At 24.7% G+C, this 17,130-nt stretch overlaps 8 protein-coding genes across 8 annotated transcripts; 3 read left to right on the plus strand and 5 right to left on the minus strand.

The window, feature by feature from the left end:
* Positions 1-31: 31 nt before the first annotated feature.
* On the minus strand, positions 32-768 carry DICPUDRAFT_96870 (uncharacterized protein; the record flags this gene model as incomplete). The annotated part of the gene is made up of 2 exons (XM_003284882.1): positions 726-768; positions 32-660 (listed from the first exon to the last, which is right to left on the minus strand). Exons 1-2 carry the CDS (start codon positions 754-756, stop codon positions 32-34), a joined length of 660 nt encoding a protein of 219 aa, XP_003284930.1. The 5' UTR covers positions 757-768.
* Positions 769-1,583: 815 nt separating this feature from the next.
* On the plus strand, positions 1,584-1,895 carry DICPUDRAFT_75869 (uncharacterized protein; the record flags this gene model as incomplete). Its single annotated transcript, XM_003284855.1, has 1 exon — positions 1,584-1,895. One exon carries the CDS (start codon positions 1,584-1,586, stop codon positions 1,893-1,895), a length of 312 nt encoding a protein of 103 aa, XP_003284903.1.
* Positions 1,896-2,044: 149 nt separating this feature from the next.
* Positions 2,045-3,972, minus strand: DICPUDRAFT_148752 (uncharacterized protein; the record flags this gene model as incomplete). Its single annotated transcript, XM_003284883.1, has 3 exons — positions 2,045-3,461; positions 3,554-3,675; positions 3,766-3,972. 3 exons carry the CDS (start codon positions 3,970-3,972, stop codon positions 2,045-2,047), a joined length of 1,746 nt encoding a protein of 581 aa, XP_003284931.1.
* Positions 3,973-4,426: 454 nt separating this feature from the next.
* Positions 4,427-5,824, minus strand: DICPUDRAFT_86484 (uncharacterized protein; the record flags this gene model as incomplete). The annotated part of the gene is made up of 1 exon (XM_003284884.1): positions 4,427-5,824. The coding sequence occupies one exon, from the start codon at positions 5,822-5,824 to the stop codon at positions 4,427-4,429; it is 1,398 nt and encodes a 465-aa protein (XP_003284932.1).
* A 233-nt stretch (positions 5,825-6,057) lies between these two features.
* Positions 6,058-7,377, minus strand: DICPUDRAFT_86485 (uncharacterized protein; the record flags this gene model as incomplete). The annotated part of the gene is made up of 3 exons (XM_003284885.1): positions 6,058-6,964; positions 7,042-7,187; positions 7,273-7,377. 3 exons carry the CDS (start codon positions 7,375-7,377, stop codon positions 6,058-6,060), a joined length of 1,158 nt encoding a protein of 385 aa, XP_003284933.1.
* Positions 7,378-8,651: 1,274 nt separating this feature from the next.
* Positions 8,652-9,878, plus strand: DICPUDRAFT_148756 (uncharacterized protein; the record flags this gene model as incomplete). Its single annotated transcript, XM_003284856.1, has 2 exons — positions 8,652-9,332; positions 9,741-9,878. The coding sequence occupies 2 exons, from the start codon at positions 8,652-8,654 to the stop codon at positions 9,876-9,878; spliced, it is 819 nt and encodes a 272-aa protein (XP_003284904.1).
* Positions 9,879-11,341: 1,463 nt separating this feature from the next.
* Positions 11,342-14,614, plus strand: DICPUDRAFT_93809 (uncharacterized protein). The gene is made up of 3 exons (XM_003284857.1): positions 11,342-12,153; positions 12,227-14,454; positions 14,541-14,614. Exons 1-3 carry the CDS (start codon positions 11,791-11,793, stop codon positions 14,545-14,547), a joined length of 2,598 nt encoding a protein of 865 aa, XP_003284905.1. The 5' UTR covers positions 11,342-11,790; the 3' UTR covers positions 14,548-14,614.
* Positions 14,615-14,962: 348 nt separating this feature from the next.
* On the minus strand, positions 14,963-16,478 carry DICPUDRAFT_148758 (uncharacterized protein; the record flags this gene model as incomplete). The annotated part of the gene is made up of 2 exons (XM_003284886.1): positions 14,963-16,011; positions 16,094-16,478. The coding sequence occupies 2 exons, from the start codon at positions 16,476-16,478 to the stop codon at positions 14,963-14,965; spliced, it is 1,434 nt and encodes a 477-aa protein (XP_003284934.1).
* Positions 16,479-17,130: the final 652 nt, after the last annotated feature.

Raw genomic sequence — 17,130 nt, forward strand, 5'->3', positions numbered from 1 at the left:
TTTTTTTATAATTACTATGTAATGGACATGATTAATGCTCGACAGTTATATGCTGTTGATCTGATGAACGATCTTTTTTTGATTTTTTCTTTTTATCACCATCAACAAGATTAGGGTCGCCTTCTCTATGCTTTCTTTTCTTTTTTTCTCTGTCTCTGTCCCTGTCTCTATCTCTATCTCTATCTCTGTCCCTTTCTCTGTCTCTATCTCTATCTCTGTCTCTGTCTCTGTCTCTATGTTTTTTATCTCTTTTCTTATCTGGTCTTTGATAGCCACCATCTTGTAATGTAAAAGCCGATCTTAACTGACTATCATCCAATGATAATAAAATTAACTCTTGTTGAAAATCATCTGTATTAATATTACCCTCTACCAATTTAGTTAATCCACCAGTAGGGGGCTTTTGTTCTTGTTGCTGTGGTGATGTCTGTTGTGGTTGCTGTGGTTGTTGCTGTTGCTGGTTTGTTGGATCTTGTGGTTGTTGAGGGTTACCACTGCTATGTTTTGATTTTTCTCTTTTTATATAATTATCGCCTGGTAAATTTTTCACATATGATTTATAAGTTGATGATAAATGTTTTGAATTAAATTCATTTAATGTTTTAAACAAGTTAAATTGTTCCAATAAATTATGTTGTGCATTATTATTTTCTGATGATTCTGTTAAAAATAACCAATTAGTTTAGGGTTTTTGTGTGATTATAATTGATTATTATAAAATTTACTTTCTATCGGATTAATTAAATATAATGACATCTATTGTTTTTAAGTTTTCTATTTACAAATACTAATCAATAAATAATATTATCGATTATTACAATTTATTATTTAAAAAAAAAAAAAAATGAAATTAAAAATTAAAAAAAATAAAAAAAAAAATAAAAAAAAAAAATAAAAAAAATAATTAAAATAAAATATTATTAAATTAAAAAAAAAAATTATAAAGTTTTAATTAAATAGGTAAAGAATTTTCGAAAATAATTATGTTGTTATAACTCGATTTTAAATTTTACATATCGTATAAAATTATATCAAAATTAAAAAATATTTTCTTAAAATTCTTTTAAAAGAAATCAATTTTTATAAAAAGATGTATCATATGATATTTTTTTTAATTATTGAAAAGACTTTATTATAAAACCAAAAACATTATTAAAAGTAATAAAAAATCATTATTATTATTTAAAAAAAGGAAAAAGAAAAAAAAAAAAGTAAATAAAAATATTAAAATTTTTTTTTTTTTTTTGAAATAATTTGTTATTTCTTAATAAAGGAATTATAATTTTTTTTTTTTTTTTTCTTTTTTAATATTTTAATTTTAATTTAATTTTTTTTAATATTCAAAAATTATAAATTAAAATTTTTTTTTTCAAATTAGTATTCATTTCAAATCTTAAAAGCTAAATAAAAAAAACTAATGAAATTTTCAAAATCCCAAATTTTAAAATATAAAATAGAACATTTTATTCAACAAGTTAAAGACAAATACAATTAATAATAATAATATTTTTATTTAAATAATCAATTTCAAACAAATAAAGTTTAAATAATAGTTTAAATTATAGAAATAAAAAACAAATAAAATGAGAAGAAGAGGACCACCAATGAGAAGAGGACCAATAAGAAGATCAGGTTTAGGAACACTTGCCGCTGGTGTTGGTGTTGGTATGTTAGCTAGTGCAGCAACACAACCAAGATATTACCATCCTCAACCCCCACCTCAATATTCAACCACAACAGTATACAATACTCCAGTAGTAGGTGTTGCCCCTCCTCCAGTTGCCCCACAAATGGTTTATGACCAAAGAACTGGTCAATATATTCCTGTTGCTCCACCTGTTATGGTACAACCAACTACAACAACAACAACTACATACCAACAACCATATTATTAAACAACATCGAAAACAAATATGAATAAAATAAATTTTATTCACAAATAAAATAAATTAATCTAGCTTTTTAAAAAATATATTTATCTAAAGAATTATGTTTTATTTATACAAAATAAATATTATTATATTATATTATATTTTATTTTATTTTAAAGGTCTACTCCGGTTAAAAGCTTATAAGAAAGTTTAAGATTTTTAATAGCGGATTGAGCATCGTCAAATTGGAGGGAAGAAACAACCCATTTAGCATATTTTTGAGCATCTGATTTTTGATCTTCATTTGGTTCGAAATTTGGATTGTAGTTAAAGTTACCACCACCTCCACCATTCATTTGCATTGCTGTAATTTGTTGTTTTTGTTGTCTAATAACATTTTGGTATTGTTCATTTTGTTTTTTTTGTTCTTCGAGTTCGTTCATAAATGATCGGAATTGTTTTTGTTGTTGTTCAAGTTGTTGTTTTTGTTTTTGAATAATTTGTAATTGTTGTTGATTTTGTTGTTTTAATTCTTCATTTTCTGATAATAATTGTTGGTTTTGTTGTGAATCTTGTTGTTGATATGATGGTGGTGATGATCTATTGTTACTATTATTATTATTATTAAATTCGTATGGTGGTGGTGATGATGATTCATGATAGCTATTATTCATATTATTGTTATTATATGGTTTAATTTCAAACTCTTCGTCATTATAGCTTGGTTCTTTTGAACTAACTGATGGGAAATTAAAACTATTACTAAGAGAATTTGACATATCATTGTTTTTTTGTGATGGGAAAGATGGAAAATTTAAACTATTACCAAGTGAACTATTTCTATTATCTGTTGGTGATGGGAATGTTGGGAATGTTGGTTTATTACTATTGCTACTATTACTGTTATTAGAGTTGGTTGGTGATGGGAATGAAGGAAAAGCAGGTTTATTACTATTATTGGAGTTTGTTGGAGATGGGAATGAGGGAAAAGCAGGCTTATTAGTGCTGTCACTTAATTGGTTTGGTGTTGATGGGAATGATGGGAAAGCTGGTTTATTTGTACTATCACCTAATTGATTTGGTGTTGGTGGGAATGATGGAAAAGCAGGTTTGGTATTAGTTGGTGCTGATGGGAAGGTTGGAAATGAAAAACTATTATTGAGTGAACTATTTCTATTATTATTATCGCTATTTGTTGATGGTTCATCAAAATCAAATGATTTTGGTGCTGATGGAAAATCAAATGATGATGACATATTACTATTACTATTACTATTATTTTGTGGTGAAGTTGACATGTCATCATAACCATTAGTATTGAAACCTTGTATCTTAGCAGACTCTGCTAATTCTTTTTCGAGTTTTTTTAACTCATCCTCCTCTTGACTTGTAATACCATTATCACTGCTTTCAGGCTCTTCAATTGCCGGTGGTGGTGATGGTGCAACACCATTTTTAATAGCATTATTAATATCTACTGATCTCCAACTTGCATATTTCTTTTTTAATTTAACCTCTTCACTTGGTTCACCAAAGTTTTCTAAAACATTAAAAAATAAATATGCTGAATAAAATGTAGTTGATGTGGCCCTAATTTTTAGAAAATAAAAAAAAATAATATATATATGTTAACAAAATATTTTTCTATTAAATAATAAAGATAATATTATAATGATATTTACTTATTTGCTTTACCTGCACGATCTTGGTCATCAGCAAATTTGAATGCTCTCATTGCAAATCCTTCAACATATTTACTTTCGTCAGCTATATCAGTTAACTTTGATCCTAATTTTTCTTTATCCTATTGAAATATAAAATATTAGTAAAGCCAAACTAAATGATATCATTCATGAATGTAATAAACAAACAAATGATAAAAGTAAGTACTTACTTTGTCACCTTGATCTAATATTTTAACAATTGGAACACTTAAAAACGACCCCTCTGGACCCATTTTCTTTTTAATATCTAATGCTAAAGTTGCTGCATAAACTCTACAAAAATAAGCCATGACTAAATCATGTTTTTCTAATTGAAGTGCCTGTTTTAAATATGGTAATATTGGTTTTAAAGCTGGTGGTAAACTTGCTAAATCCATTTTTATATAACAAAACTAAAAACTATAAAATATTTTAATATAACAAAACTAATAATGTTTTAAATATAAATTATATAAATATAAATAATTTACAAAATATTTATATTTCTTAATATATTAAAAAATAAAAAAATAAAAAATAAAAAAATAAAAAATTTAAAAAAAAAAAAAATTAATTTTTCTCTTTTTTTTTTATGATTTTTTTAAAATTAAAAAAAAATAAATAAAATAAATAAACCAATTAACCTAAATTTTTAATTTTTTTTTTCGAAAACTTAAATTTATATTTTTATAAAATTGGATATTCTGTGTATGTTTATATGTGTGTGTTTCTATGTGTTCTGTGTATGTTTTAAAAATAAAAAAATAAAAATAAAATAAAAAAATAGTGACCACAGTTTTTTTAATATTTGTAAAATTGAAATAAATAAATAATTTTAAATTTTATTTTTATTTAATTATTATATGTTAATACTTCAGAATTTGTAAAAGCATCATCAATTAAAAACATTTTAATATGTTTATATTTTTCTACAAGATCATTGAAATCTTTTACATATTCTTCTGGAGGAGGACCTGACATATTGAGGAATACATGACTGTGATATACTATTGTTTGGTTCATTCCAGATATGAACTCAATTAAATTGATGCTACTGGATGGAAGGTGAGAGGTTCTAAAAGATTTAATTGACTTATTGTTACCAATAGCCAAACCAAACTTGTTTACAAAATCAGTTGGTAGTCTGAAGGGTTCTGCATATGCTATTGGATAAGTACAGTGTTGACCAATCTCTAATCTAATAAGATGTTGATGCTCTTGAATCATTTTTGAAATGCCGTTCCAATAATGATCGAAAAATTCATTACATTTGTCCTCTCTACTACAGATGCATCCCTTACGAGTACCAGTTGTGTCCATTTGTTTAATCAAGTTATCAAAGCATATCTTGAATGAAATTGTCTTCATTTTTGGTAACAACTTTAGAATAAAGTATAATGACTCTATTGTTTGGACTTGGCTATTGTTTATAGCTATATTTTGGATGTATGATAAACAACTGCTGTTGACAATATTATCTCCATTGGGTCCTGATAGTTTATTTTCATCTCCATCGCAGCACAAACTGATATAAAGCTGTCTATACGAATCTATATTAAAACAATCGAATATTAACGAACGGACTTTCTTTAATTGCTTGAAAACTGGTATTAAACTATTGAGTGATTGATCGGTGCCTTCAAGATCTGCAATCTCTTTGATGTTGGTCGAAATCAATGGTTCATCCTCTTTGCCCTCTTCGGGGTTCATATTTAAAAACAAAAAGCCTATTTTAATATTATCAAAATTAATTTTATTTATTAAATAGATATCCTGATCTGAGGAACCATTTGAAATTATTAATTTTTTTAAATTTTTAAAACCACTTGTATTGGTATTAACCACATTTAATAGTTTAAATTGTTGATCTTCTGATAACGATTCTATTTGGCATTCACTAAAGTTTAGTCTTAAATAATTGATGTTTTCATTTTTTATTAATTTAAATTTACTTGAGGTGTTGGAAGTGATATCTCTATTGATCAAACTTTCATATACACTACCTTCTAAATCTGAAGAGTGTGTGAAATCTACTGATACATTTAATAATGAAGAGACTGAGTTGAACCAATGCCAATTCACAAGGGATAATGATTTAACTAATTCTCCAATTTCTATATCTTTATCTAATATTTTATCAAAATCTCCAGAAAAGTTTGGTATTTCTTTATTGTGTATATTAATTTCATTTACTAAAAATGATAAAATTACTTTTTCTAAATATGATGGTAATATTTGTTTATCTTCCATTATTTTTGTATTATATTATTTAAAAAAAAATAATTTATTATTTAAAAGGTTTTTTTAAATAAAAAAGTAAAAAAAAAAAAAGGAAAAAAAAAGATATTTATTTTAAGAAATAATTTATAAAAAAAAAAACAGTTTTGATAAGATATTTTTCGACTATATTATGACAACATTTATTTATTTTGCTGTATTCATTATCGGATTAATAAATACTTTTAATTTTTTTTTTTTCAAATTTAGTTTGTTGCTGGGGTTAATTTTAACATAACACAACCATGTGGTGGAATAACTTCACTAACAAAAGTAGTTGCAAAAGTACCAAGATTGGATTGTTGCCATAAATCTCTAACGACTAATTGTTGAGTAACTGGAGCGACCCAGATATCTGCCCAATTAAGAGTGATGGTGGCTGGATTGGTATCAGTATTGAAGAGAACGACAGCTCTTGAACCATCAGCCATTGGTTTGGCCCAAATTTGTTGTAAACCACCATTATAGGATTTGACAAGAGCACCTTGAACACCTAATGGATCTTGATTAACAGCAATAACCTCTGTGGCAGTAAGAATTGATAAAGTTTCTTGGTCAATGTCGATTAAATTATTACCAGCGATTAATGGGGCATTCAAAATGGACCATAATGAGAAATGTGAAATATATTCAGTATTGGTCATACCACCGTTACCTACCTCTAACATGTCTGGATCGTTCCAACCACCAACACCACTGTAAGAAGAAATACTAGCTTGGGCCATTAAATTTGCCATCATACTATCCCAGTTATCTTTAATATCTGGAGTTGTACGCCATGAGTTAGCAATAGCACCACCAAATGTCCATGGATTATCTGTACCCCAATCGCAAAGACTAAAGAAGATTTGTCTACCAGTGGCATTTAAAGAATTTGACATAATTTGATATCTTTCTTGTGGGTTTTCAAGGAATGAATAACACCAATCTTCCTTTAAATAATCGATACCCCATTCTGCATAAGTAATGGCATCAATTTCTTCGAAACCATAACTGCCTGGTCTCTTTTGACAGGTATAAAGACCGGCATCAGTATAAATACCAATAAGTAAACCAAGTGAATGAATATAGTCGGCAACATATTTTATACCATTTGGGAATGCTTTTGGATCTCTAAAATGTTATTGAAAAGTATTAACAAATATTAATAATAGTTTTCTTTTTTATACATAATGCATTATGTTACTTACGGAATAACAGTACCATTTGAAGCTCTTTCAAGTGCCCAGCAATCATCAATATTTACATATTTATAACCAGCTGCAGCCATACCATTTTTGCTCATTGCAAGAGCAGTATTCATAATTACTGTTTCGTTAATATCACATGCATAGTACTATTATTATAAAAAATAAAAATAAAAATAAAAAAAGTGTCAGCGAGCAAAAAAATATTATAAATAAAATTAAAACTATTCTTACATTCCATGAATTCCAACCCATTTGAGGAGTTAAACCCAATCCATTATTAATTGCAGAAGCTAAACCTGTAAAGGCTAATACAATTAAAGATAATCTTAATAACATTTTATTTGTTTGTTGTAAAGGAAAAAAGAAAAAAAAAATTTCATTTTTTTTTTTAATAATAAAAAAAAAAAAATTTTAAAATTTTAAAAATTTTTAAAATTTTATAATTATCCAAATACCCTGGTTTTTATTATTTTCCCGAATAGGGCGGTATCCATTTTTTTTTTTAATAATATCATAAACTACTCTGTGAATATAATATATATTTTATTTATTTAAATCTTTTAATTTTATTAAAAAATTAAAACCAAATAATTAAATCCTATTGAGCAGTAAATTTTTTTATATATTTAAATTTCACCTAAAATATTTATTTTTTTATTTTTTTTTTAAAATGCTACACTTTTTTTTTTTTTTTATAATTATATTTATTTTATTATAAATTTAATAAGCTTTTATTTATTTTTAACGGTATGAGTTGTGACTTTGATTTCTATGGTCTTTGAGTATCCTGTTCCTCGTACTTTCTTGAGAGATGGGTTACTCAAATAAATTTTCGTCAAAAAAAAAAAAAGATAATGCATATACAAAAACATTTAAATCATTAAAAACTTTCCATATTAATACAACTTTTAAATTTATTTATATTTTTTTTTTCTTTTAATGTACTTTAAATTCATATTTAGCTTTATCATCTGATTCGTGGTATAATTATAATGAGATCTTAACTCTATTATATTAGGTGGAAAGTATCCCAGCTCAATCTTGATTATATTAAAGAAGATAGGTAAAAATATTGATAGGACAGGTGCCAATAAGTATAAACTTTAAATAAACTTATTTCAATACATCTTAACTGGCTTGTGTTATTTTATTTATAATTATAAATAATAAAATTATAAATTTTTTTTTTTTTTATGAATGAAAAGGTTAATGTTTTATATGTCATTTTATAGAGAATTTAATGAATTTTTCAAATCAGATTATATCTTTAATTAAAATACTCAGTTTCAAATAAAAACATACATATATTTAAACTTCAAAAAAAAAAAATATATTTTTTTAAAAAAAATTTTAAAATAGTAATTATAAAAAACTCACACTTCTGAGTTTAAACATTACTATTTTTTTTGATTTTATTATATTTATTATATTATTATTTTTTATTTTTTATTTAATTTTTTTTTTTTATAAATTTAATAAATATTTTTTATTAAAAAAAATTATAAACAAAACAAATTTTTTTTTTTTATTTTTTTCAAATTATTTATTTCTAAAACACATATAATTTTACATATAATTATAATTTATATCACACTTTAATAATCATAAAAATGTATAATTTAATTGCTATTTTCTTTATTGTTGTCACCATTTGTTTTTTATTATATAATAAAATCAAAAATAATAATAATAATAATAATAATAATAATAATAATAATAATAATTATAATTATAATTATAATAACAATAATAATAATAACCAACAACAACAGCAACATCAACATTATCAACAACAATCTCCACCACAACAATATCAACAACATTACCAACCATATGGAGATTTCAACTATTATCAGGAACCAACTCATCATTATCAATCTCCACCACAACAAACACAACATTACCAACCAAATGGAGATTTCAACTATTATCAGGACCCAACTCTTCAATACCAATCTTCACCACAACAAACACAACCACCAATGAACACATTCCATAGTCAATACCATCAACCAAATCATCAATACCAATCTCCACCAATGCCAGCACAAACACCAATGAATCCATACAACAGTTTTAATAGAAAATCAAAGAGATCATTGGAAGCTGGTGAAAAAGATATGGAATCCAATAAAAAATTTAAATTTGATGATAAAGATAATTTAAATAAATCTTATGGAATTTCAAAGAGATCATTGGAAGCTGGTGAAAAAGATGAAAATTCCAAAAAGAAATTTAAATATGGAGAAATATCAAATAAATTTAATGAATTTTCTAAGAGACCATTGGAAGTAAATGAAAACAATGTAGAGTCCAAAAAAAAATTCAAAGATGATATTTTAAAAAAAAATGGAATTTCAAAAAGATCATTGGAGGCTGATGAAATTGTTGCAAATTCAAATAAAAAATTTAAAAGTTGGTAATGAATATATTAAATAAATTTAATACGTTGTGAAAAAATGGAAAAAAAGAAAAACTAGAAAAGATTTAAAAAAAGAAAAGGAAATATAGAGTTTTAATAGTTATTCCAAATAGATACCCATAGAAATTTTATGTAACCAAATGGATATCAAAATGATTACAAAGGTAACTATTATTATTTTTAAATAATTATTTATATTTTTAAATATAGAAGAAACTAATATTTTATTTAATATTTATATCATAAAAAATTATAATTTAAAAATTAAAAAAAATAGTTATTATATAATTCTACTTTTGCAGTATGTGCATCACTTAGTGTAGGTTCCTTTCAATTAGTTTTAAATAATACCGGTTTATCTCTCTTAGTAGATGGAGATTCATTATGGTATCAATATAACTTTCAATTTACATGAGATGGTGAGTTTCTTTTTATTCTCCCAAAGTGCTTCTCCACCCATTTGTCTTTAAAATACTTATTCATTAGAAGGTATTATATAAATATATAATTAATCATCATATTGCAACCAAATAATATACTTACCATTTTAATTAATTTACAATTCTTAACAGAAGGTTTAAAAGTATGCATTGGTATTATTGGGTATGGTTATTCAAAATAGTGCAAGTTCAATGGAATGGGGTAGATTTGGCCAATCGTCTCCAATTCCAGTGTTATGTAACTCATTCCCGGTAAATTAATCAATTGATTAGATCCTGCAAATAACACTCTTAACAATTATATTACATCTGGTCGTGACTATTTATCAATGAACTCTAGAAATAGAAGCTATGGGATTTTATATAAAAATTTCATTCATTATAGCATCTCATTTTAAAAAATCAAAATCAAAATTAAAAATTAAAAAATATAAATATAAAATATAAATAAACATTAAAACTTTCAGATGGAACAAAAACACCATTAATAGTACAAAATATACACTAAACAAAAAAAAAAAAAAAAAATAATCTGTTTAAACCATTTTTAACAAAAAATACTATTTTATTTTTCTTTTTATTTTATTTAAAAATATTTTAATTCTTCATATATTTAATAATTAATTTAAAAATAAACGTAAATAATTAATATTAATTTTTTACGTTTATTATAGATCGACAATAAAAAAAATAAATAAAAAATAAAGATTTTTTAATAAAACTAATAAAATCAAAAAAAAAAAATTCTATATTAATATTATTGCTAATATTTAAATATTTATAAAAGATATAATAGTTAAATAAATATGGATTTAGATATAAACTTTATTATCTTTTTTTTTTTTAATCATCCTTTATTTATTTAACATTTTTTACATAAAATCAGATATCTAAAGATATTTTTGAATATTATAATAAAAAGATATTATCTAATTTGAAAAAAAAAAAAAAAATTAAAATCTTTTCGCAAACAAAAATTTACAAAAAAAAATGATCATATGCAACCACTATATAAAAAAAAAAATTAAAAAATTTTGGTGCTTGGAAGAGCAAAGAACCCAAAATAGAAAATTATGTACGTGAGCATATAACCCAAAAAAATTAAAAAAAAAATAAAAAAAAAAAAGAAAAAAAATAAAAAAAAAACAAAAAAAAGGAGAAAAAATTACTTTTTTTTTTTTTCATTTCAAATAATACACAGAGATAATAATAAACATTATACAAAAAAAAAAAAAAAACGAGGTGCACCTTGAAAGTGGTTAATAATATTCCAAATTATTTTTTTTTTTTAAAAAAAAATAAAATAAAATAAAATAAAAAAAAAAAATCTAAATTTGAAAAAAAAAATTTAATTATATTTAAAAAAATATTATTTTTATTTAAAATTCAAAATAAAAAAAAAAAATTTAAGAAAAAAACTATTTAGTTTTTCGTTAGAGATACACAAAATAAAATAAAACAAATATAAATAATTAATAATAATTAACTTAATAAATATACACAGCTATAATCTTTTTGTTTTATATATATATATTTGTTTTTTTATTATTTTATTTTTTAAATTCAAATAACACCAAATTTAAATTATAGACAAAAAAACACACACTCAATACATATTTAAATATTGTTAATAATTTTTTTTTTATTTTAATATTTACCCCCCACACTTAATCATTAAAAAAAATAAAAAATTAATAATAAATTTAATAAATAATTTAATAAATATAAATAATTTTATACTTTTTTTTTTTAAAAATATTTGTTTAATATAGTTTATAATATATACAATATAAATGTTTTTAAAAACTATAAAAAGAAACTACTACAATAATATATAATTATAAATTTTAGAACGGTAGTAACAAATATATATACTTTACAAATAAAATGGTTAAAAATGATTATAATTCATTTTTTGATGAGGCTGATATAAATAATAATAATAATAATAATAATAATAGTGGCAATAATAGTAGCTATAATAACAATAATAATAATAATAACAACAACAGCAATAATAATAGCAATATGAATGAAAATAGTAATCAGTATTTTGAAGATAGTGATGGTATATTTTTAGAAAGTAAAGATGATTCATCATTAGAGATTAATGATGAAACAGCTATTATTCATAAACCATACTTTAATGATTCAGGTTTTGGCGATATCAATAAGCAAAAGAAACTCACACATACAAGAGGTAAACATACATTTACAGAAGCAGAAAAATTAAAAATGGCAAAATATGAAGTATGTATTATAAAATTTTATGTTGGATAGAAAAAAAAAAGTAAAATTTCTAACAAAAATTTCTAATTTTTAGTCATTAGATTTCCCAATAATTGACAATCAAATTTACAGAGAACATTTAAGAAAGACATCAAAATTAAATCACATATTAAAGACATTTGGTAAATGGTTAATTTGTTTTATGATTGGTGTTTTAGTTGGTATAACGGCATATGTTGTCAAACAAAGTGTAGAATTTGTCAACGAATATAAATTTAAAAAATCAGAGCATTATTTAGAGACACAGAAAAAGTTTATAGGGTTCTTGGTTTATTATGGAATTAATTTATTGTTTGGTATATCAGCATCTTTAGTGATTATACCAGTTGGCCAGATTGCAAGTGGTTCAGGTATTCCAGAGGTAAAAGGTTATTTAAATGGTATTCGTATTCCTCATTCAATGAACGTTAAGACTTTGATTGGTAAATTGGCTTCGTTAATTTTAGCTTATAGTAGTGGTTTAATTTTAGGACCAGAAGGTCCAATGATTCACATTGGAAGTATGTTGGGTGGTGCTATTGGTCAAGTAAAATCAAAAACACTCAGATGGTACCCAAAGATTTTTTGGAAATATCACAACGATCGTGATCGTAGAGATTTTATAAGTACTGGTGCAGCAGCTGGCGTTGCAGCAGCTTTTGGTGCACCAATAGGTGGTGTATTATTTGGTTATGAGGAGGCTTCATCTTTTTGGTCACGTCAATTAACCTGGAGAACTTTCTTTGCTTGTCTCATTGCTACATTCACTACAAATATAATTCTTCAAGGTTTTTCTGTTCAAATTCACGATTATGGTGTATTGAAATTTGGTCTTTCAAATACTGTACTCTTTCGTTATGCTGAACTTATACCATTTGCAGGTATTGGTGTTTTAGGTGGTTTACTTGGTGCTTTGTTTGTGGATTTAAATGCTCGTCTTTCAAAGTGGAGAGCCAGCTTCTTTGCAAACAAAAAGATCTATTTACGTGTTGTCGAAGTTTTCATCTTAGTTACATTCACATCAACCCTTTTATTCTGTGCCGCTGCATTCACTCCATGCCGTGACATCTCTCAAGCTCAGATCCCAAATAATAATAATGGCAGTAGCAGTAGCAATAATGGTACCATTATTGAGAAGCCTATTTTCATTCCATTCTTTTGTGAAAAAGATAAATCCTACAATCAAATGGCTGGTCTTTCATTTAATTCATTAGATGCTGGTCTTCGTCTTTTATTCAGTACCTCACCAAATATCTTTACAATTCCAGTTTTAATTATCTTTACATTAATTTCATTCATATTGACCATTATCACCAGTGGTTTAATGTTGGCTAGTGGTTTGTTCATTCCAATGATGTTGGTCGGTGCTTCTTTAGGTAGATTGGTAGGTCAAGTTATTGCATTGTTCTTTAGCAATATTGATCCATGTGTATATGCAATGGTTGGTGCTTCAGCTATGATGGCAGGTTTCTCTAGAATGACAATTTCATTGGCTATCATTATTGTAGAGTTAACAGAAGGTACCCAATATATGCTTCCAGTAATTCTTTCAGTTATGATTGCCAAATGGGTCGGTGATATATTCAATGAATCCATCTATGAACATCTTATGGAACAAAAGTGTTACCCATTCCTTCAAAGTCAACCAATCAAATCATTTATCAAATTGGGTGTTGTCGATATTATGAAATCTGATGTAGTCACAGTTCACGAAGTAGAAAAGGTATCAAGAATTATTGAAATATTAAAATCAACCCAACATTTACACCATGGTTTCCCAGTTGTCGAACGTCCAATTCTAAATAATCAACGTGATGCTTATGGTAACTTACAACAATATGATGATGAAACTGCCTACAGTGGTTTAATTTTAAGAAATCAATTGGTTGTATTGTTGTACTATAAAATTTTCTGTCATGAACAACCAATACCACAAAACCCACGTTTGTTGGGCGGTAATGCAAATAGAAAATATCCTCAACGTAGATTTGGAAGAGTTACAGATTATGGCCATGTACAAGCAGATCCAAGAATGTCTTATGAATTAATGACTCAAAGTTTAGCAAGACATTTCCCACCAATCGATAAAATGAACATTACACAGGACGAAATCGATAATATGTATATCGATTTAAGACCATATATGAACCTTTCAAGTATCGTTGCAAACGAAACCTATTCATATTCAGAAACCTATCAACTTTTTAGAACTATGGGTTTAAGACATTTACCAGTATTGAACAAGAGGAGTGAAGTTGTTGGTATTGTAAGCAGAAAAGATCTGTAAGTTATTAGTTATTTATATACATTCATAATAGATAGTTTAATTATTTTAATACTAATTTTATTTCATTTTTAATTTAAATTAGCTTATAACCATTTTCATGATAATTTTACTCAGGAGAATTGGGAGTTGTTGGTATTATACTGTAAATACATACATGTACGTTTTTCTATCAAATTAATTAATTTAATTAAATTATTATTTTTTTTCATGCTAATATTTATTTTTTTTTATAAAAAGATATTTTTTGGTAAAAATAAAATTTTAACAAAACGATTAAAAATAAATAATAATATTTAAAAATTAAATGTATACATATTAAATAGAATGTTATTAGGCATAAAAATAAAATTGGTAAAACAAAAATAGTGTAATTTTTTTTTTTTTTTCAAAAGTAAATTTATTTTTCTAAAATTCTAAAACCCTTTTATTTTATTTATGTAATTTTAATATATAATACATATATTATAGCTATTTAATACAAATAGAATTTTTTTTTCTATTTATTTAAATACCAAATTCTTCTATTTTATATTCGAGAACTGTTTTTTTCTTTTTAATTGTTAGTTTTAAAACACCATTTTTTAACTCTAGTTTTGTTGGTTTGTCCTCTACCATTTTGGCGAATTTATATTCAAAGCCCAAAGTCTCATTGCTTCTAAAGTCATTGTGGATGGTATTTAGACTTGGGGTTATTCCAAAACATCTAGGACAATTGCTTTTAACTTTGAGTATGGTAGATTCGCTGATGGCAAAGGATAGGCTTTCTTTTTCATAGCCTGTGCAATCTATATCCAAGTAGTAGTTTTCTGGGTCTTCTTTGACCATACATGGTTGTGTATTGGAGCCTCCATTGATGACACCAGCCATATCTATTTTTAAATTTGTAACGTAGGTGGGGTTTTTTGAAGCTTTTGGATCAATACCATTGATAGTGAATGATGGATTATCATTTAAAGCAGAGTCAATTTCCAAACTGTATTGCTCACTAAAATAGTGACCGATAATCTTATTCATATTTTCTTTGATAAATTGATAAAGGTAAGAGTTGTTTTTAGGTTTTTGAGAAATTGAGGATGATGCTCTTAACCATTCGCAAACCAATTCTATGGTTTTTTTATTTACTTGTTTACCAGCATTTGAAGGTAAAGTTCCATTAAAACCATTTTCATCAGCACACATTACAACATGACGAATACCATCTTGTCCGACATAGTAGGGGCTCTTTTCAATGTTTTTATAGGCCTTGGCACAAAATGCTTCAACGACTTCTTCTTTGACCACTTTATCCATTTGATCTATATCTCTACAATGTGAAAGGTTATGGATGATGATAATATTGTTGACATCTTTACCAGAAATGGTGCTATATTTTTGTCTAACTTGTTGAATATATAATTGATCATCTCTAGTTAGTCTATCCACGACAATTAACACAATATCAGAAAGAAAAAGGGTTATCTCTCTTATAAAAACTTCAGTATATTGAGAATCAATAATCTCATCACCCATTTTTTCTATGGTACATTTTATTGGTGTATTGGATCCTTTGGTATCTATATAAGTAAAAAAAAATTAATATTAGTGCTCTATTTATTTATTTACTTTTCATAAGAAAATTAATTGGATAGTATTTACCTAAACCAATTAAAACATTGCTTAATGATGACTTTGAGGTTATAAAGCTTAAACCCTCAGTATGTGAAAAGAATGATGACTCTAATTTTAAATCGAATATTCTCGATAAAACATAAGTTTTCCCTTTATTGTAAAGACCAAGAACTGATACTATTGGAGTTGATTGAAGTTCTGACCATTTCTTTTTAACAGAACTATGAAGTTGAATTGGGATACCATTTTCAACACATTTTTTTAAACTATCAATTTTAATAACCATGTCATATTGATCAATAGGTTCTTTTCTTATATAATTTTCGTTTTTTTTGAATGGCCATCCAGTTGAATTGTTTTCTGCAACTAATTTTGAAAAATCTCTAAGATTAGGTGAATTGATTGGTTCCATTTTCTTATAACAGAAAAAAATAAAAAAAAAATTAAAGAAATAAAATAAAAAAAAAATATTTACTAAAATTAAAATTAAAAAGAAAATAAAAATAATAATTACAGCCTTATAAAAAAATTAATAATACAATTATAGATACAAGCGGTATTGGAAATAATAATAACAATAATAATGCTGATGATAATAAAAATAATAGTTCAAATGTTAAATAACAGTTGTATTTTTTTTTTTTTTTAATAGTGAACAGTTGAATATAAAATAAATATTTAAAATTCTAAAACTCTAAAATATTATTTTGATAAATTATAATGGTTGAATAATAAAAACAATAACAATTAAATATTTTTATGTTTCTATTTATTTTATTTTTATATCTTTATTACAATTATATTATAATAATTTAGTTTTTAAGTCGCCTAAATTTAAAATAGTTGGTGTTAAGTTTAAATAATTAAGTTGTTTATCCATATTTTGATTAATCTAATAATTGATCCCCCACTTCACACTAATAGGATGTTATTTGTGAACTGTTAAATTAATTTATTTTAAAAAATACAAAAAAAAAAAAATTAAAATCAAAAAAAAAATAAAAAATAAAAAAATTTTTTTTATTTTTTTTAAATTTTTTATTTAAAATTCCCCCCAAATTTTT

Source organism: Dictyostelium purpureum (assembly GCF_000190715.1).
Source record: "Dictyostelium purpureum unplaced genomic scaffold DICPUscaffold_34, whole genome shotgun sequence".
NCBI lineage: Eukaryota > Evosea > Eumycetozoa > Dictyosteliales > Dictyosteliaceae > Dictyostelium > Dictyostelium purpureum.

Bases quoted from the DNA above. Each gene is read 5' to 3' on its own strand.
- DICPUDRAFT_93809 (XM_003284857.1), top strand. From the start codon at position 11,791: ATGGTTAAAAATGATTATAATTCATTTTTTGATGAGGCTGATATAAAT. The intron at 12,154-12,226 runs GTATGTATTATA...TCTAATTTTTAG, and splicing joins TAAAAATGGCAAAATATGAA to TCATTAGATTTCCCAATAAT.